Source organism: Meles meles, chromosome 20 (genome assembly GCF_922984935.1).
Source record: "Meles meles chromosome 20, mMelMel3.1 paternal haplotype, whole genome shotgun sequence".
NCBI lineage: Eukaryota > Metazoa > Chordata > Mammalia > Carnivora > Mustelidae > Meles > Meles meles.
The window spans coordinates 21,581,951-21,603,286 of record NC_060085.1 but is presented as its reverse complement, the minus strand read 5'-3'; the positions used below and the strand labels follow the sequence as shown (position 1 = coordinate 21,603,286).

At 44.0% G+C, this 21,336-nt stretch overlaps 1 protein-coding gene across 1 annotated transcript; it reads left to right on the top strand.

The window, feature by feature from the left end:
- Positions 1 to 242: 242 nt before the first annotated feature.
- Positions 243 to 20,785, top strand: WDR82 (WD repeat domain 82). The gene is made up of 9 exons (XM_045991237.1): positions 243 to 678; positions 5,589 to 5,686; positions 9,445 to 9,511; positions 13,906 to 14,005; positions 14,484 to 14,600; positions 14,830 to 14,985; positions 15,577 to 15,646; positions 16,207 to 16,349; positions 17,944 to 20,785. The coding sequence occupies exons 1-9, from the start codon at positions 518 to 520 to the stop codon at positions 17,971 to 17,973; spliced, it is 942 nt and encodes a 313-aa protein (XP_045847193.1). The 5' UTR covers positions 243 to 517; the 3' UTR covers positions 17,974 to 20,785.
- The last annotated feature ends 551 nt before the right edge of the window (positions 20,786 to 21,336 follow it).

The window sequence follows — 21,336 nt, the reverse complement described above, 5'->3', positions numbered from 1 at the left end:
CCCCGGCACTAGCCGGGGCCCACCCAGAAAGCCCGTGGACATGCCAGCCCCCGGGGCCCCACTGCTGGCCAGGGAATCGACGCCTCGGGCCACCCCGCCACTCCACCGCTGGGCGGCCGCACTGACGTCATCGCCCCTGCCCCCCCACCTCGCGCTGCCGTTTCGTCCCGCCCCTTTTCCCGGCGTGCGCCGCGGTGAGGCTCCTCGCCCTCGGCTTCTGCCTGTCGTCCCAAGATGGCGGACACAATGAGCCGGCGCGGCGCCGGTTGGCCCTGAGGCGACTGTGAGGAGGAACGGTCCGCGAGCCCTCGCAGTCCGCGCAGAAGAGCGTCGCACGTGCAGGAGGAAGAAGGGAGGAGGTGGCCCGACTGTCGGCCGCCTTTGCCCTCGCCGCTAGTGCGGCGCCCGCCCCGCCCGGGTCGGCCCCTCGGCAGCCAGCCCGCCCGCCCGCCCGCTCGCCGCCGGGCCCCGCCCCAGCCCTGTGCCGCCGCCGCCGCCTCCAGCAGCCGCCGCCGCCATGAAGCTGACCGACAGCGTGCTGCGGAGTTTCCGCGTCGCCAAGGTGTTCCGCGAGAACTCGGACAAGATTAACTGCTTCGACTTCAGCCCCAACGGCGAGACGGTCATCTCGAGCAGCGACGACGACTCCATCGTGCTCTATGACTGCCAGGAGGGCAAGTGAGTGCGGCGGTGGCCCTGGGCCCGAGTACGACGTCGGTCGGTCCCACCCTCCTTCCCTCCTGTGGCCCAGCGCTCGCCCCCGCCGCCCGCCCCCGCCCCGGCCCCGCCGCCCTCCCCCGGCCTGTTTTGCACTCGCCGTTGCCAGGGCCAGGGCCGCTTCCACTCCGAAGCCGCCCAGGAGACCTTTAATTTTCTTTTCAAGAAAAAAAAAAAAAAAAAAAAAAAAAACGAGAATGATAGTAACAACGTTACTATTTTGTATGCCTAAGGCCTCCCGGAAAAGCGCTTCTGCGTGGCTTGCCAAATCCCACCTTGACCTTGACCTTTAAACGCCCGGTCTGCCCACTTCGGCCCCAGCAGGTAGCTTTTTCGCTCCTCCGACTGTCAGAGGTGCCCGTCAGCTCTGGCCCCCGCGCGGAACCGCAAAGGCTGCTCTCCTACCTCAGTCAACAGCGTCACAGCTCGCTCTCTGCCCTCCTCGGTGACCTCGATTCAGCCCTGGCACTCCGCCCATCTCCTGCCCCTCAGCTTCCCGAGGCCTTCTGCCGGAAGGCCGCGTGGGTTGCAGGTTCTTAGCTGTCAGGATTTATTTGTTGTGCCTCTTTGGGCGCCGTGTCTTCCTTTCTGTTCCAAATCATTCTCTTACTCCTTGAGATCCGCTGCCCGCATTTGTAGTTAACTTCCGAACAGCATCAGAAACTTTTCCTTTTTGCCAGAAAAAAACCAGCTTGGCTGTCACATCCCGACCTAAATGGGAACCTGCTATGAAAACAAAGAAAGCATCCTATAACAATTTCGTGTTTCCTCTTACACTTTTTTTTTTTTTTTAATTACGCTTTATGGTCCGCTTGGAATTACCATTACCAGAATTCAGGGTCTGATCCTGAAAATTCTGTGTGGCCCCAAGTCCTCTGGAGACCCACTGCCTTGCATCTCTATAAAGTCTTAAATGCACATTTTGCCCTTTAATCTGGGCTTCTGTCAGCTTTGCTTCTCACCCTTTGTAGACCTGCACTCTCCTTGCTAAACTGTGAGCGCCTTTGGAGGAGAAACTGGTTTAGGCTAGATTTGATTTTCCTCAGCCACTTTCCCTGAGCAGGCCTGTGGCTGTTTTCGTTGAATTCGGTGGCTGCTAGTTTTGTCAGATTTCATTTTGTTACCTGGCTGCAGGTAATATTTTTTGAATTCTCGGGAGTTTTCTCTATTTTCTCCAGCTGTTTCTTTGGCTATTGATTTTTTTTTAAACGATTTTATTTATTTATTTATTTATTTGACAGAGAGAGATCACAAGTAGGCAGAGAGGTAGGTAGAGAAAGAGGAGGAAGCAGGCTCCCTGCTGAGCAGAGAGCCCTGGGCCTGAAGTGGGTCTCCTGATCCCAGGACCTTGAGATCATGACCTGAGGGGAAGGCAGAGGCTTAACCCACTGAGTCACTCAGGCACCTGCCTATTGTTTTAAAACCGATGTCTTCTATAAACTTTCTTTTGGAACTTGTCTCTTCATTTGTGAATTTGGTTATCTAAAGTAACGCTGTTTTGGTCTAAGCTCTATCTTCTCCCCAAGTTTTTCCCGCGGGGGCTATGAGAAAGTATTACGTAACTGGCTCTGACTCTGCCTGCAGTAATGGGAAGAGTGGCCTGTAGTGGTGGTCCTGGGGGAGGAGAGAATTGTTAGCTGGACCATTATTCATTCAGTAGGTGGATTTCTGTCTAGGTCTGGCCATTTGAATCAGATTGGAAGAGAGAGTAACATAGAGTTGGAGTGGGCATCAGGGTTGCTGGGTCCTGGAGCTAGAAGTAATTTGAAGCTGGCAGGCTTGAAATGTTTAGTGCTTGTGCACAGATTAGAACTTCTTCCTGTAACCTGAGGAGAGATGTATATTCTCATTCAAAGGAAATTAAGGTTGTGACATGTGACAGCATTCCTTAGCAGTTTGTCTCCATGTGTGGCACAGTTTCTACTTGTTGGGAGCAATGACTTAGAAGTCATGTCTTGTTAAAAGTAAAATGTTAATTTCATGACATAATGTGGTTTATTCACTCATGTAGCAGTTTTACATAATTACAAACTTGCAGAAAAGTTACAACAGTATTTCAGATATCTCCCATATCATCCAGTAATCAGTTACATTTTACCTCTTTTGCTTTATCACTCTGTATGTAAGTATTGAGGTAAGCATATTTTTCTGAATCATTAGGGAATAAATTGGAGGTGTCAAGCTCCTTATCTCTGAACGCTTCAACATGGGTTTCCTAAGCACAACGACATTTTTTACATAACCAGAGCACTGCTATCCAAATTAGAAAATTTAGTGTTGATAGGGGCACCTGGATGGCTCAGTTGGTTAAACTACTGCCTTCGGCTCTGGTCATGATCCTGGAGTCCTGGGATCGAGTCCCACATCGGGCTTCTTGCTCTGTGGGGAGTCTGCTTCTCCCTCTGACCTCTCCCCTCTCATGTTCTCTCTCTCAAATAAGTATGTAAAATCTTTTTTTAAAAAAAGCCACTGGGTGGCTCAGTGGATTGGGCCGCTGCCTTCGGCTCGGGTTGTGATCTCAGGGTCCTGGGATCGAGCTCCGCAGAGAGCCTGCTTCCTCCTCTCTCTCTGCCTGCCTCTCTGCCTACTTGTGATCTCTCTCTCTGTCAAATAAATAAATAAAATCTTAAAAAAAAAAAAAGTCAAAAAAATTAAAAGAAAATTTAGCATTGATACAATAGTATAGGGCACACTCTTCTAAATTTTCCCTTTTTATCAGTAAATTGTGACACTGTGATCTGTGGTAAAAGAGTGGCCTGGTAGTTAGGAGACCTGGGCTCTAGTTTGGCCTTGTGACCTGGTATTTAACAGTGGTCAGATCTCTTTAGATGACCTCTTTCACCTTTAAGAGTCCATGATCCTAAGTGGTAATGTGAAGGGAAAATATGTCACTAGTCTAAGTCAGTGAACATTGGTAGAAGAGTCGTGTTTTTTTGGAAAGCATACTATCTCTACTAGATGGTACTAATGCTAGAATTTGGGAGCTTGAAAATCGCTAACACGGGGTTCCTTATGCTTATTATTTTCCAGTTTTTTGTTCATTTTGTCCATGTTAACATCCACCGAGTGATTTTCCAACTTGAAAGAATATGAAAGATACTGTCTGCTAGATGATGAAAATTATTCATAGAGAAGGCTTTATTATAATTTACTCATACCTGATCACAAGAATCATAATTTGTGGAAAGAAACTTCCCAAAAAATTCATGGAAAAATGTAGTGCATGGGCTTCTTAAAGATTCTATGAAATGAATATAAAAATTAGGCCTTTGCTTTCTTTTTTTTTTTTCTTTTTTTTTTTTTAAAGATTTTATTTATTTATTTGACAGAGAGAGATCATAAGCAGATAGAGAGGCAGGCAGAGAGAGAGAGAGAGCTGAGCAGAGAGCCCGATGCGGGACTGATCCCAGGACCCTGAGATCATGACCTGAGCCGAAGGCAGTGGCTTAACCCACTGAGCCACCCAGGCGCCCCAGGCCTTTGCTTTCAAACTAGGAAGTGATATGAGGTAAAAATTTCTGTTATGAAGAACAAATCTTAGGTTAGTGTTCTTGGTAAATTTGAGACAAATAGACTGTATATAAGTGGAACTGAAATTTCCTTTAAACCATGCCCTTTAATGTTGGCTCTTCATGGTATATCTTCACTGTTTTAGACAGACTGAATTACTGGGATAAGTAAGCTGCTTTTTCTACTTGTAGAAACAAAGTCAGTGATTCTTAAGAGCAAGAACACGTGCCTGTGCATGCATGTGCTCACTCACTGTTTACCACACAGTAACCCCACAGCAGAACTCAGGATAATGTACTCAGCAGGGTAGCCTTTGGGCTGATCTTTTTAGCTGAGCTTTCAGTTAAAGGTGAGAAAGTGGAAAATTCAGTGCATGTTGAGTGAGAAGTCTTGTTTGGAAATAGGATTTATGTATCGAAACTCTTGACCTCCCTGACATTGACAAAAATTGAAAGTGCAAATATTTGACTTCTTAAAGCTGCCTGAGTAATCTGATTGTTTAGCATCTAGGTTCCATTGAGAGGGTGAACTTCTTTCTTTTTCAAAATTGGAACTCTTGGTAAACATTGGTACAGAATTTATGAAATTCTCCTACACCTAAATGTAGAACATGGTGAAGTTTTTGGTCAGATTTTGCTGAGACCTATTTTAGCTTGATCTTTGATCTTCAAGGTTCTATAGAGGGAAACACTGAAGATCTTGAAATGCATTGGTAACCTCTAGCTTAGAAATATGTGTTTTTGCTTTAAAACAGAAAAGAACCAGTGACTAGTTTTTTCCTAGGGAGAGTTAGCCTTGCTTTCCTTCTATAAGGCTCAGTAAGTATTTTGGACTTGCAGGATAGGAAGGGTGGATAGCTTCTGCAACAGCAGTTATATTAGGAAAGGCAAGCAGTTTTGTGTCTGGTTTCAGTTTTGATAAATCATTTCTTCTTGAAAAAAAAATACCTTATTTCTAAATGAATGGCTTAAGAAAAGTTCTGGTCTCTTCAGTATGACATATTCCCATATCCCTCCTTGTTACAAGTTGTGACTTGTGTTTTATGTGCCATTCTTCCCAAAGAGATGTACTTTTTCTCAAAACTTAACTTCTGAACATCGTATTAAAGACTCATTTGAGCCCTCAGATTTACTTACACTTCATAACCTCAGCATTTGGTGTTCAGAGGTGAAAGTCTGTTGCAGTTGATTGACTCCTTTTATTCCCTCCCTTTTGGAAGAAATTCTGTTTCTTTCCAGTGTTAGAGTTTCCCAAGAATCCTCATCCTTGCCACGTCATTCAAGTGCTTCTTTCTATATGAAGATTCCAGATTTTGGTGATGGAGGATTTTGATGGTTTTTCTTTCTCCATTTCCTCGTCAGACCAAAGAGAACTCTGTACAGTAAGAAATATGGCGTGGACCTCATCAGATACACCCATGCAGCAAACACAGTTGTGTACAGCTCTAACAAAATAGACGGTAAGCAAGCCTTCTTTTTAGGAAGTTATGGTCACGGTTTCTTTTGTTAAATAGTTCTTGGAATCTTTGTGACTACTTCTGCTTTGGTTAGAGTTACTTTAATTTAAATATTTTCCTATGATGTGAGCAGTGCCAACATTGTTACAACTCAAGGAATGCTGGAAGTAATCCCCTAGTACTTTTGAAGAACTTGAAACGAACTGTGAAAGGTCTTCAGACTAGAATGGAGAGTGGGTATAGGAAAAAATTAATTATATTTATAGTTTGTACTTCTTTAAACTTGAAAGAATACTTTTAGAATAAATACAAGGAAAGAATACTTGACATACAGCAAGTGGTAAATAACCACAAATGCTTGAACTATGGTAATTTAGGGATCTTAGAATTTCTGTTGTATGCCTACCTTTTATGGTCTGTGTCATAAAGGACAGTGTATTGACCTTAATTATCTTTGATTCCAGAGATTTTTTTAGATATGAATTTTGTCCCTTCTCACTTTTATTTATTTTTAAAGATTTTATTTTTAAGTAATCGTGGCCACACCTGATGTGGGGCTAGAACCCATGACCCCGAGATCAAGAGTTGTATGCTCTACTGACTGAGCCAATCAGGGGTGCCCTTCCCTTTTAATTTTTAAATAAAATTAGTATCTTTGAAGAGTAAAGAGTTATTTTTAGAAATTTATTTATTTTTTAGAGAGCATGATGGAGGTGAGGGGAGGGAGAGAGAGACTCTTAAGCAGGTTCCACACTCAGCACAGAGCCCAGCACAGAATCCAGTGTGGACCCAACTTAGGGCTCGATCTTAGGAGCCTAGATTATGACCTGAGCTGAAATCGAGTTGGACGCTTAACTGACTGAACCACCCAGCTGCCCCTGCAGTTATATTTTTCTAATGTCATCCAACAAAGATCTCTTGACTGCTATTTTGGCTATGCCTATCTCAGGGCAGATGGGCAGAAGTCTTTTTTTTTTTTTTTTAGTGAGACTTTTCTGCCTGTACTTGATTTTTAGTAAGTATATCATTTCTACTTTTCATGCCTCTATTTCAGAAGTGGTTTTCTAAGTAAGCAGTGCAGTTGATGCTTTTGGACAAGAATATAAATCATTAGGATCCTGAGGAAACATATCTATGTGATCATCTGAATGACTGGTATACTTCTTCTGTTGGGGTATTTTTCTGGGTGAATAAATGAGAGGATTCTCCAAATATGGTGCAAAATGAGGCAAATGTGTAGCACTTGCAGCTTTGCTGCCAGGCCTCTGCTGTGAGGACGTTGCCTTTCCTGTCTCGAGTGCATCCCGAAGAGTTCCTCCAACGCTCCGTTTCCTTTTGCCTGATTCCAGGCTGAGGTAGTAGTTTGTACAGTTTGAGGGTCTATGATACCACCCGGTACAGGAGATAACTGTACAGGCCACTGCCTTGCCAGGAACAGCGCACCAGCTACTGAGTGGGGCGGAGAGGATGGCGACGCCCTGCTCATCTCTGGGAGAACAGGTAATGGGGAGGAAGTCTTTTCTCCTTAGGGCAGGTGAGTCGTTACTAGAAGTAGAACAACCAGGAAGATTTTGTAGTTGTCATTCTAGAACTTTGAAGATTTTCAAAGAAAACTATATTAGAATTCCGTTTTGGAACATACAAAGGGTGCGATTTCCCCTCTCCCCGGTAGGATGCCCTGTTATTAGAAAGTACCCCTGTGAACCACTGTAATGACTTGGTGCTTTCAGCCTCTTTGTTTCTGTGTTCTGTTTGCCTCTAGAATGCACTTTTTGTGCTTTCCTGTTTGTATTTTGGCACCATTTCTTACTGCCTCTTTCTCAACAATTGCTTCTTATTCCTAGTCTTTTTGGGGACATAGCACTTTATCCAGTTCTATTTTTTATGGCACTTCATTCCCTTCCTGCCACCATCTTTTTGTTTACTTTTTCAGATAGAATCCCTTGGTTTTTAAGAGTGTTTGTCTTTTTCTTCCCAGGTATAAGCTTCTCTGATTATTCCTTTCTTTGATACTGACAAAATCTCACTGCTGTGACTTGTTGGTATATTCATGAGTTTGATTTTTAAAAATCTCTTCAACCCAAATTTCCTCATTTGTTCTTTTGGTTGTTATTATTATTTTGGTATTATTATTATTTTTTAAGATTTTATTTATTTATTTCACAGACAGAGATCACAAGTAGGCAGAGAGGCAGGCAGAGATAGAGAGAGGAAGAAGCAGGCCCCCCGGGGAGCAGAGAGCCCGATGTGGGGCTCGATCCCAGGACTCCAGGATCATGACCTGAGCCGAAGGCAGGGGCCCCAACCCACTGAGCCACCCAGGCGCCCCAATTATTATTATTATTTTAACAGACTTCTTTTTTTTTTTTTTTTTATTTGGCAGAGAGAAATCACAACTAGGCAGAGAGGCAGGCAGAGAGAGAGGAGGAAGCAGGCTCCCTGCGGAACAGAGAGCCTGACGCGGGGCTCGATCCCTGGACCCTGAGATCATGACCTGAGCTGAAGGCAGAGGCTTTAACCCACTGAGCCACCCAGGCGCCCCTTAACAGACTTCTTTGATGCACAAAGGACCAGTGGATAGTTGGTTAATTTAAAAAGTAGTAGGACATTACTTCTCTTTCCATTTGTTTAGGTTTTTTTTAAATGGTTTTTTTTTTTTAAGATTTTATTTATTTATTTGGCTGACAGGGATCACAAGTTGGCAGAGAGACAGAGAGAGGAGGAAGCAGGCTCCCTGCTGAGCAGAGAGCCTGATATGGGGCTTGATCCCAGGACCCGGAGATGATGACCCGAGCCAAAGGCAGAGGCTTTAACCCACTGAGCCACCCAGGCACCCCTAATGACTTTTTTTTTTTTTTAAGATTTTATTTATTAGAGTGAGAAAGCACAAGGGGAGGATGAGGGGCAGAGGAGAAGCAGACTCCCACTGAGCAGGGAGCCTAATGTGGGACTCCATCCTGGGATTCTGGGATCACGACCTGAGCCGAAGGCAGATACCCAGCAAACTGAACCACCCAGGCGCCCCTCCATTTGATTAGTTTTCATGTAATTGTATATCCACTTAACATTTAGGTCAGGGTTGGATGACCACTGTTGGAGAACCCTGGACAGAAGTGTTATGCCAGAGTCCAGTCTGTCTAATCCTCAGTTCAGCCTGGCTGCTTAATTCTTTGTGCCTGCTTCTCAGCAGCTGAATGTTTTTCTTTAAGGCTTGTCATTCTTTTCTTTTCTTTTCTTTTTTTTTTTTTTAAGATTTCATTTATTTACTTGACAGCAATCACAAGTAGACAGAGAAGCAGAGAGAGGGGGAGAAACAGGCTCCCTGCCGAGCAGAGAGCCTGATGCAGGGCTCGATCTGAGGACCCCGAGACCACGACCCGAGCTGAAGGCAGAGGCTTAACCCACTGAGCCACCCAGGCACCCCAAGACTTGCCATTCTTTGGGCACTGTTGTGTTTTGGGGGGTGGTGTGGGCAGGGTATTTTTGCAGGAGAGGTTGCACTGTAACTGTGCAGAAGCCAAAGATGGTAGTTAACAATGATTTTAAACATTATTCTATATGACATCAGCTTGAGAACTCTGCTTTTGAATTACATGAAATCTGTCGTGCCCATTCTTTAGCTGTGGCGAGGAATTACTTAACCTTATTTATTCACACCTTGCTTAAGTTATGGAAAACAATGAATTCTTTGACCTTGTTTTTAAGATGAAAATCCTTTAAAAATAATAGTATATCATCATGCCTTATTTGTCTTCTTACAGATACTATTCGTTACCTGTCCTTGCATGACAACAAATACATCAGATACTTTCCTGGACATAGCAAAAGGTAAGAACCAAGTGTTACAGAAGTAGGTAGTTCTTTTATCCCTGAAGTTATCCAGAGACTAAGAGAGTAAAGAGATTTTATTAGCGAACTGAAGCTAGTTCTTCACTGCTGTTTAGCATCCTTCTTAGTCTTTTCTTCTTAACCCTCCCTAAAACAGTCAACACCTGATTAGCTGAGGTTGTGGAAGCAGGATTGGGACTTAATTAGGAAAAAAGGTGGATTAAAGATACTCAGTGGAAACATAGGTAGTACAAATTATGTTCATTATTTAGGAACCGCAAGCAAATGGTCCCTTAATGAAAGGACCATTTACGTGTATGAGGCCTCTTCCAGTATTGGTGGCCCCATTTCAGCAGACCCCTACTTTACATAAATGTGTTCCGTGTGAAGATCTTAATGAGGATGCAGAAATATTTTGAAAGTCCAAAAGCTTGTTTCCTTATTCTACTTTGTAATGCATTTTGTTTCTTTCTTCTACCCAGTTCCCCCAGTGTCTTTTTCCTTCAGTTTTTTCAAGTTTGGGTTGAATGTTGAATATTTTCCTTTGGATGATACTTAATCACTGAGGGTATTTCCTCGTCCCTTGTTTGCAAATGTACATTAACCTAATACAACTTGGAGTGGCACAGAACCCTGACAGGAGGTGGACCAAGAGCACCCTGTTTCCAGCTGCACTTCTGATTGGGCAGGGCAAATCTATGTTGCTGAAGATGAAAGGTGGCACAATAGTATAGTTCTAAACAAAGAATGGCTTGTGACAAGTAGATGTTTTTACTTATTTGTAGTCAAATTAATGTTCACAAATGTACTGTCTATAATTTTAAGTTGATTGCAGTTGTTTAAAATTCTTTCCAATTATCCCTCCTCCTGATGTTCTGATTGATAGATGACTTTGTGCCTCTTTTGTTGTTTTGAGGAAATCAAGGCCATACCAAATGAGTTCTTTTCAACTTCTATCCCTTCTGTCTCTTTCTTGGAACCTTTTCCTTAAAAAAAAAAAAAAAAAAAAAAAAAAGCCTTTCTTCCTTGACAGAACCATCCTCCCTCTTTCTGCTTGCTTCCATCTTAACTAGACCTTTCCTTTCTGCCTACAAACTTAACTTGGTCTTCCTTATTTTAAATCTATTTCTTGAACCTATCTCCCACTCCTTTTAGCTGTCAAACATGAAAGGATAATCTGCGTACTCTGGTCTCCACCTCCTCACACTCATTCACTATTTAAATCACTCAGTCCCAGAGTCATTTATGGCGCTTTTTCCAAGCCATTTTATTTTCCTTTCCCTGCTGCCTCCAGTTAAAATCTGCTGCCTTGGGGTTTGGTTTGTTTGTTTTTGGTTTTTTTGGCTTTTTTTGGTGCTCAACTTCTTGGTAACTTTTTTTTTCCTTTGGCAGCTTACTTTCCCCATCTTGGTTCTACTCTTGCTATTCTTGGCCTCTCTTTCTCCTTTTGACTTTAAACAAGATTCTACCTTTGTTTTTCTTCCTCTTTTGATGTTTTTTCCATTATCTCCATCACTCATTTCATTCACCTCTACTCAGATGGCTTCCCAAATCAGTATTTTTAGCTCATGTTTATCCTGACTTCCAGACTCAATTTTTATATACATCGACGTAGGCGTTTCTTTCATGCCCCCACCTGACAGGTCCAGCATGCCTTCCCTCCACATTACATGCCTTGGGCCAGCTCCTCTCTGTTTGCCTCATATTTCTTCATTACTGTCCCTTCTAATTATCCTGACTCAAAGCCTGTTACCTGTTTGCTTTCTTTCCCCCGCTTTCACATCTAGTGAACTGTTAATCCTGTTGATTCTGCCTAGGTTTAACCTCATGTGTCACTCGGCTCTGTACTCTCTCCTTTCCTTCTACCCCTGGCTCATGCCCTGTCAAGTGAATTATTGACAAATCCTAATTAAATCTTCCTGTCCTTCATCATCCTGCTTTAGCATCCTGTATTACAGCTCTGACCACTTCACAGTTGGTGTCTGGAAGCTTTAATGGTTCTCCACATCTGTCTGCTCCTCCCCTCTGTAGTCAGGCTCACCTCCCTCAAGCTCTGACACATTTTCTCAGCATTGTCTCCTAACACTTGAGTTGAGGTGAATTCCGTGCTGCTTCCTGAATGTGGGCCTCATCTTTCCTGTCTGGCACCTTTTTTGTAAAGGCATCTCCCATTGAAATTCTGCCCACTACATGTGCTGCTTCTTCCAGAAAGCCTTCTCTGTCCCTTTCTTGGAGTTTTCTGGACTAGACAGTTAAGCTTTCTTAGAGTTGAGATTTTACTCCTCGTTGCATTCCCTTTACTTCTCAACATAGAACCTTGTGCTAAGATAGACTTCCTCTGAGCTTTTGACCTGAGTACCATGGCATTAAAATTACATATCCATATGCATTCTGCTCACTCTGCTTTATTACCACCTCAGCATTCCCAGGAAATTTTGGTTTACAGTATCTTTAAATGTTTAGATTGAGGAACTAGTATGAATATTAGTTGAGTTATATTGCAAGAAATTTTTCTTTAGGTAAAAACTTTTTAAAAAAGTACATTTTTTCATTTTCTATTCATGGCTTAAATTTTAATTCTTTCCAGTGGAACAAAAATTTCCTGAACCCCTTTCATTTCATCCAGAACTTGAACTTGCTCTGTTTCTCGATTAAAAAAAAAAAAAAAAAAAAATCCGTTCACAAATGAGCAGTGCAATTTGGTCATCTTTTTTACTTCAGACTTTTGTCAAAATAAAATAGCACAATGTTTCCTTTATAATCTTCATCTATGACACCAGCTCATGTATCTATGAAGTGTTTTATAGCCAAACCCGCATGTGAAACTACTCTTCCATAATCCAGAAGGAAGAGTTATCCAAATGTTTGTTTTCACAAGGGCTTTTCTCTATAGGTGGTACTGACTGTAGAATTGTAGGTACCGTACAGGTCATAGCTCCCCTCAGTTGGGTCTGTGGTGTGCTCTGAGAGGCAGGTGAAGTAGAGACACATGCTGTCCTTCCTTGTGTGCCCAGCCCAAGTGCTTGGGAGGTGGCAGGTGTCTTCAGAGCAGGGCGTGGCAGAGTGAGAACGTAAGCAGAGGGGACAGGAGAGCTAGGGGTGAGCCTTTGGAAGAAGTGTCTTTTTGTGAGCGACTCTTAATGCTGTACCCATAAGGGGAACCAGTATCAGAAATACAGTTGCCATTAGCATAGGCCTGTGGCTTAGTAAGTGTGGTGCCCAAACCAACAGTCTCACCGTCACCTAGGAGCTTGTTTGAAGTGCAAGTTCTCCGTCCTTAACCACAGACCTGCTGGATTAGAGGGTCTGGGAGCGGATCCCAGTAATCTGCATTTCAATCCACTCTCTGGTGTTGCTGATGGTACTCAGGTTTGAGACTGTTAGTGTAGTCTGCAAAACTCTAGTTAAGGAATCATGAGGGTTTTTTGTTTGTTTTGTTTTTTTGATTGATATATAGTTTAGTACCATAAACCCACACTCTTAAAGTACACAGTTTAGGTTTTCAGTATATTCACAGAGTTGGGCAACCGTCACCACGAATCCAGAACATTTTCATCACTCCCAAATAGAAACCCTGCACCCCTTAGCAGTCAATCCCTATTCCCCCTCCTCCACATCCCCAGCAACCACTAATCTACTTTCTGTAGCTTTGCTTATTCTGGACATTTTGGGTAAATGAAATGAGATGGTGTGTGGCCATATTTTATGTCCAGTTCTTTAAATTAACCATGTTTCCAAGATGCATACATGTTGTAGCATGACTCAGTGCTTCATTTCTTTTTATTATTAGCAAATAATATTTCATTGTATGGATATACCACATTTTGCTTCTCCATTCATTAGTTGATGGGCATTTGGGTTGTTTCCAGTTTTTGGCCAATGCAAATAATGCTGCTGTGGACATATGTGTACATTTTTGTATAGACATACATTTTCATTTTTGGGGGGTATATACCTAGAAGTGCAATTTCAGGGTCATGTAGTACTTATCTATCTTTAACTTTTTGATGAACTGTAAAACCTAAAAAGCAGCTGCACCATTTTACATTCTGGTCAGCAGTGCATGAGGGTTCTGATTTCTCCATATCCTCAGCAGCACTTGTTATTTCTCTTGTGAAGTAGTATCTCCTTGTGGTTCGATTTACATTGGACTCTTACATTTTTATGCTGTGGTTTTAAGTTTCTCTTTTCTTTGCTGTTAGTTTCGTTCATAGGGCTTTTCATTATATTAGTTGCCTTTGGTTATTCCAGATTGCTTGTGTATGTATGTTTCTTAAAATGGCAGTTTTGGGAGAACAGGTGTATGTAGGTAGGCAAGTACCTGTGGTTTAGAGTTCACATCAAATTTTTGCAGATATTTTGCTTCAACTCCTATTTATCTTGATGCATTGCAGGGTGGTGGCCTTGTCCATGTCACCTGTGGATGACACTTTCATTTCTGGGTCTCTTGATAAGACCATTCGACTCTGGGATCTCCGGTCTCCTAACTGCCAGGTAATGGTACTCACAGTTACACTTTGAGTGTTCTCTATGGTAGGCAATGTCGTCAGCTCTTCCTCTCAAGGGAGAAAGTATTGGTTCCATTCTGAGATCCCAGAGTCTTTCTAAACTTTGGAGAAAATCTGTCTTCCTGGTGGGTAGCTCATAACTAAGCAAATACCCTAATCCAGCACATATTGCATTATGCTCTGTGGCTTTTTGCTTTCAAGACCTGCGAGCTCTAGCTTTATTCTCAGGGATTTGTTTTTATTTGAATTCAGTGTCTATAGAATTGTACAGTTAGGGTTGATGAAGCCAGTTGTATGGAGACCTGTTTGTAAAAAGCCTCATTTTATTTAGTTTTGTTTGCTTTTTCCATTCCCTAAGTAGGCAGTGCCTATCTGTGTTCCTTTCTTAAGTTTTTATTGGAAGAAGTAAATTATATACTAGTAGGATCCTGGGTTTATTAACTTTTTTTCTTATTTTTTCTTAGGGTCTCATGCATCTACAAGGCAAACCTGTTTGTTCCTTTGATCCAGAAGGGTTAATTTTTGCTGCAGGTGTCAATTCTGAAATGGTCAAACTTTATGACCTTCGCTCTTTTGATAAGGTAAAATTTTTAAGTCTTTGCGCTATCTTGGTATTACGGAAGTGTTGAAGGGTGAGAGGACAGCCTTTTCTGTGGTGGAAGAGGTATGTGGTAGACATTAGAGAATGTCAGAGCAGTAGTTCTCCTTTTCTTAGTCACAAAGGAATCTAAAGGGACAGAATGAGAGTTGGCTCTGGCAGGAGGAGCACTGATGGGCCTTGGGCTGGGGTTGCTGTCTTTATCGTTTCAGGGGCCATTTGCGACTTTTAAGATGCAGTATGATCGGACTTGTGAGTGGACAGGACTCAAGTTCAGCAATGATGGTAAACTCATCCTCATCTCCACCAATGGCAGCTTCATCCGTCTCATCGATGCATTCAAGGGAGTGGTGATGCACACCTTTGGGGTGAGCTGACAGCCTTTGAGCATGGCTGTTTCTGTGCTTCTACCTCCTGGGCTGAGAGTTATGCCAGCTGGTTGATGGAGACCAGCAATTATCTGACTCACTGATGGAGGCACGGGCTTGCATTTTCATTCTGAACATGACCTTAACTTCTCTTGGATTCTGAGATACTCACTTCTCACATAGTGACCCAAGACTAAGATTTTATTTATTTACTTGACAGAGAGTGCGCGAGAGAGAGCACAAGCAGGGGGAGTGAGAGAGGGAGAAGCAGGCTTCCTGCTGAGCAAGGAACCCAATGCAGGACTTAGACCTGGGACCATGACCTCAGCTGGAGGCAGACCTTAACCAACTGAGCCACCCAGGTGTCCCCAAATTAATTCTTAGCCATAATAATTTTCTTGCCTCATTGAATGTGGAGTTGGAGATGGGGGTGAATTGTAAAGGACAGCAGCCTTGCGTGTAGCATTGGTGACACTGCACGAAGGAGAGAGGGTTTCATGGAAAGGAAGGTGATGGTGAGCTAGCTCCGTGTTTGCAGGCAATTATTTTATGTTAACAGGGCTGTGATAAGAGAACTGTTCTTATTTTTAGGGTTATGCCAACAGCAAAGCTGTCACTCTGGAGGCCTCGTTTACTCCAGACTCCCAGTTTATTATGATCGGTAAGCTTTCTTTATTCCCCCCTTGGGGGGTATTTCTCTGGTACTGTGAATTTATTTGCATATTTTTATTAGTTCTAACTAATTAGGATACACTCTTACTCTTTTGATAGACGTTCTTAGATTTCTGTATAGCATGTTATGCCAAAGGTGTAATGTCTTTATCCTCATTTTGCAGTTCTTACCGGGAACTGGCATTAATGTTGGTCTTCCCTGGATCAGCATGAGTTAAGCTCTACAGGCACAAGCTTACTAGTAGTACTAACTTCCTGATTTAACCCTGCTTTCCGTTGTCAGTGGCTCAATGCTGGTAGGGTGTGATGGTATTCAGCCCCCTTTTTACGTGAGAAAATTGAAGTTAGAGGGGAAGCGACTTGCTTAGGAACAAATAGAGTTAAGATCAGTCTCCAAAGTGTCCTTTCTTCACTGCCTCTCTTCCCTCAATTTCTGATGAGGGTCCAGGTCCTGAAGCTTGGCTTTTCTCCAGATGTCAGTCTGTGTCTTTCCCACTTGCCTTTGCACTGCACCTTGACTGTTGTATTTTCCCTTATCATTCCCTTTAGGTTCAGAGGATGGCAAGATCCATGTCTGGAATGGAGAGAGTGGTATAAAAGTAGCTGTGTTGGATGGCAAACACACAGGCCCCATTACCTGTTTGCAGTTCAACCCCAAGTTCATGACCTTTGCCAGTGCATGTTCCAACATGGTATGTGAACATGGGAGATGTCTTCTACTTCCCTAACTAGCCCTTTCTAGTTGGGGTGGTGGGTGGTTTAGTGAGCACAGCAAGCTGTGTTCTAAATAGGTATGTGACAAGCTTCCAGATTCTTGTTCCTCAATTGGTGGCTTCTCTGAACCACCTAAAATCTGATCTCTGCTTGGACTAGTCTTTCACTTTTTTTTTTTTTTTCTGATTGATTGATTTATTTTGGGGGTGGGTAGCAGAGGGAGAGGGAGACACAGACTCCTGCTGAGCAGGGAGCCCAACTCAGGGCTTGATCCTGGGACCCTGAAGTCACGACCTGAGCCGAAATCGAGTCGGATGCTTATGGACTGATCTTTCACTTTCACTTTTACCCTTCTTTCCTGATTTGATATCACCTCTGTATTGCTGGGAGATCTTAGGCTCTTTTTTTTTTTTTTTTTTTTGAGATTTTATTTATTTATTTGACAGATCACAAGTAGGCAGAGAGGCAGGCAGAGAGAGAGGGGGGTGAAGCAGGTTCCCCGCTGAGCAGAAAGCCCAGATGCCACCCTGATATTATGACCTGAACTGAAGGCAGAGGCTTAACCCACTGAGCCATCCAGGCGCTCCATCAGGCCAGTTTCTGCTGTGGCCCCTGGGTTTATACCCAAACTACTTGGGTCTGTGCCTGGTAGTTTTTTTGCCTTCTATTTTCTTTAAAGATTTTACTTATTTGAGAGAGCATATACATGAGTGAGGGGAGGGGCAGAAGGAGAGAGAGAAGCAGACTCCCTGCTGAGCAGGGAGCCTGATGTGGGACTCAATCTCAGGACCTCGGGATCATGACCTGAGCCAAAGGCAGATGCATAACTAACCAACTAAGCCAATCAGGCATCCGTTTTTTTGTCTTTTAAAATACTTTGAATCAGCATTTTGTGGCTGGAGCCTTTGTGCCATTGCTTTGGTTTATGCTGAATTCCTCAAAAATTCATACAGTTGATCATAACTCACTATTTAGAATTTCCTCTGTGCCTCTTGTCTCTTCATAGGCAAGGCGGGCAGACCAAAGTGCAGTGTGTCTCAGTCTCATGTTTGTTTTGGCATCACTTAAATCTACCTGGGTATTTGAGGATGAGGGATTTCGCTTCTAGCCTACCCAGAACACATTGCCCCCCCTTAGCTCTTTTTATTTGTTTTCTCTTTTTCCAGCTAAGGAAACAGTATTTGAAGGAAATGCCGCAAAACTATGCAGTTCAATCCCTCTCACTTTTTTACAGCTCAGGAAGGAGAGGGCCTGTTGGAGGTCACCTGGCAGATTAGCAATGAGTCCAGGTTACCCAGACACCTATGTCCCAGACAGCTTTCTTGTTTTTCCTTACCACTGGGGCACTGGAGTGGGAGGTAGACAATGTTGGAGACAGAATCAGCTTATTTTCGCAGGAGGGGGTGTTTCTCCATAGGTTGCCAGAATGGATTGGTCATGAGGGAAGGCTACCAGCCACAATCCCTCCACCATTGGGTTTGGGCAGCGTGATGCTGTGGAGAGGGGTAAGAACCTTCAGCAGAAAGGAGAGAGGCTTGGCTTTTAAAAGTTGACTTCTATTTCTCCTTCCAGGCCTTCTGGTTGCCCACCATTGATGACTGACCTAGGTGCTGCTTGGCTGTTTGTGTACAGTGAGGGTGGCCAACAGGAAAGAACTCAGAGGGGACTGAGATAATGGATTGGATCATTTGACTGGGCTGGAGAGCATCCTTCCACATGGCCTTCCCATGGATGTGCTGTACATCTGCTCAAAAGAAAGTACTTTGCCGAGCTTCAAAAAGACTCTTGGTGTGGCAGGTTCTATCAGGACTTCGATTTTCCAGCTGTCACTGCACTGAGCTCCTCCAAAGGAGTGACCAGATTCATGATTAGGGTATACTGGGGCCCTCAAGACGCCTTCAATTTTGAATGTATTTGCTGCTGAAGAGCCGGTGAAGTTGTTAATTCTGCACATCCCTTCTCCCACCCCCATAAATGCATGGGAAGCCACAGTTCTGGTTTTGAGATGCTAAGGGCAGCTCAGCACCCCTTGCCCTCACCCTGCATGTCTTGTTACTGGGTCTCCCTGTGTCATTGTGGCATTATTCCACAACCATCATGTTACTTAGGTGCCAAACATTTACAGAAGTAAGTCTTCATATATCTTGGGGTAAGAAAGGGACAGATTCAGAAAGAAGGACCTTGCTTGCCAGGAAGCCTTGTGAGTTAGTCATGTGAGGGTGGGTGATCTGGGCATGCCTCAAAGCTCTGAGTGTTGGGTGGGAAATGGCCCAAGAGCCTGAAAGGGAGGGAAGTAGGGGTTGCAGGTAGTTCCTATGGCTGGGAGGTTTAGCGGTAGCCTGGTGTGATCCCCATCATCAAGACAAACCTGCGGTCTTTCTGGGTGCCTGCCGAGCTTGGTTTTGTAAAAAGCAAGGTGGGAGTCTATTTTTGTACATGAGATACATCACGCTTTCCTGTGGGCCAGTATTGTGGAGTGAGTCTGAGTTGTTTACACTGATGCCTTCCCTGCCCACCACAAATTGTGTACAGAGTCTCCAGATGATTCCACCCCTTCCCAGCTCCTAAGCAAGAGCTGGCTCTAGGCCTGTGTTATATGTTATATTTAGTCTTTTTATATAATGACATGGGGTTTCTGTTGTTTGTATTTTAGCACAGTGTGTACACCTTCATTTAAATATATCCGTGGGTGCATACGTATATATGTATATGTATGTATGCATATATATATATGTATATAGAATATGTCACTTCTCAGAGTTCAGCAGAAGGAGGTAGAGTCCGGCAGCCCAGGAGAAAGACTGCATCCTTGCTAATAGTGTTTGCCACAAGTGTTAGTGAGTCTTCTCTATTACCTTTTTCCTTTGGGAGACAGAATGAAGCAAAGCTTCAAGTGTTTGCTGTTCCCATGGCAGCTAAACGAGGGTCTTGGGATAACTTCCCTTGTGTTCCTCAAGCCGCACTTTGGGGCCCTTTCTGCAGTATTTGCCCCCTTTTGCTCGGTGATGCTCTGCGCCTGCACGTGTGTGACACTCTTGCATGCCTTTTGTGTCTGGCTTCTGATGTCTGGGGACTAGATGCTGGAACCAGAGCATTTTCAGTTTGTTGGAAGCTCCTTTTCCAATTACAGGCCATTCCTGTTTACCTGGTATGTCTGCTTGCTTCTTTTCCTTGCCTTCTCTTGGAAGGGGGAGAGGTCTTGATCAGGGTTGAGATGAGCTAAGGCTGGCTTATGGCCTTTTCTTCCCCTGCCACGGCCGCCTTAGAGCAGGACCAGTGGCATGTTATTTCACTAAGTTCCCAAACATGTAAGCAGGTCACACGTTCCCTGCAGAGACAGAAACAGGCTCAACAAGGTTATGACTTGCCCAAGAGTACATAGCTGCTAAGGGGAAGCAAGCCATTAACTGCTTTTGTTCAGCAGCAGGAATAGGCTGTGAATTGCTAGCAATTATAGTTTCGTTTTGTTAGCGGTTACTTTTCACTGGTTCCTCAAACTTAAAGGGCAAGGGGCATACATCTTTCCAAAACGTAGACTGGAATCTGCAGCTTCTCTGCAGTGCCTCCACCCTCTAGCTCTGCCTTCTCAGAGTGGAGGGACTTTGCGAAACCAGATGATCTGAGCTATTACTGCTGCCCACTCCTGGCTCTCCAGGGTAGAAAATTCATGGTAAGAGTAACTGTTCAGAGAGTGCTAGAGACCGGGGGTTTACCAGAAGGGCTGCATAATTCACATACTTGGAACCACAGCAGCCACTTCCCCATCAGCAAGGAAGACGATTTCTGTTGAGGTTCTGGTGTCCAGAGCTGAGGTACACCACGTCCTTTGAGATATGCATGGCACTGCCTCTTTCTAGGGACCTGTGGTACAGAGCTGGCTCCTGAGTGTGCAAGGGAAGGTAAGGCTCGAAGTGACTGGAGACGATGTGGGAATAAGGCAGAAATAAAGGGGGCAGAGGGGCTGGGGCTGCAGGGGTGCTGTCAGTGGAGCCAGGGGTACCCTAGCTCTCTGAGGTAGGAGGGGCCGCACCCATACTCTCGAGAGTCCAGGCCAAAGCCACCGATTTGTATGTGACACTGCACTGCTCAACCACCAGCCAGTGGGTGTTGGCTTTTCTTGTTTGTTTGTTTTTTAATTTTTATTATTATATTTTTTTAAGGGGAAAAAAACTTCCCTGTTGCAATCATACTTAATGCATATTGAAGAAATTTGGGGAATTTTAAAAAAATGAATCAGTTTGCCACCCAAATGCTACAACTGTTAATCTTTTGGTGTTACATGTTCCTCTAGACATTTCTGTGCATAGATTTTTGGTGTGTTTACATAGTTGTTACTCTACTGTATATACAATTTTATGTCCCTTTTGTACTTAACATATAAACATTTTTTCCATGTTATCAGTCTTAAACAGAATTTTATGGCTGTAGCCTCTCTGTTGAGTTTCTATAGCATTGTTTGCCTGGGGTGGGCAAAGGAGGGGTGGGTTGTCTCCTGTTAGTCCTCCTGACTCACCTGGGACTCATGATAATGCCATGTGGATGGATTGTCGGGCTCCCTGGGACTGTCCCCTGCCCGGTGACCAAGGTCTGGAGGCTGGTGGGAAGGACCCCTAGACCCAGACCTCAACGCATAGCAGCCTGGGTCTCGACCATAGGCTCTAATAAGCAGCCACAGGGCCAGAAATGAGTGGGAAGAGCCAACTTGCACCAGCATCGACGTAGCCCTGGCATAGGATCTCAGGCTGCCTTTCATTCCCCATTGTTACCTCAGTGCTCGATCAGATTGGCAGCCTCTAGCTGGAATAAAGTTTGTCCTGCTAAGGCCCTGGCTTCCGTGGAGCAAGGAGAATGGGGCCTCTTTGAGGCTCCTGCTCTAGTTCTGGCAGAGGACCTGGCCAGTAGCTTGATAACCACTTGCCTGGCTGGTGAGTTGGTAACTCCTAGAGTCCATGCACTAACTCAGTA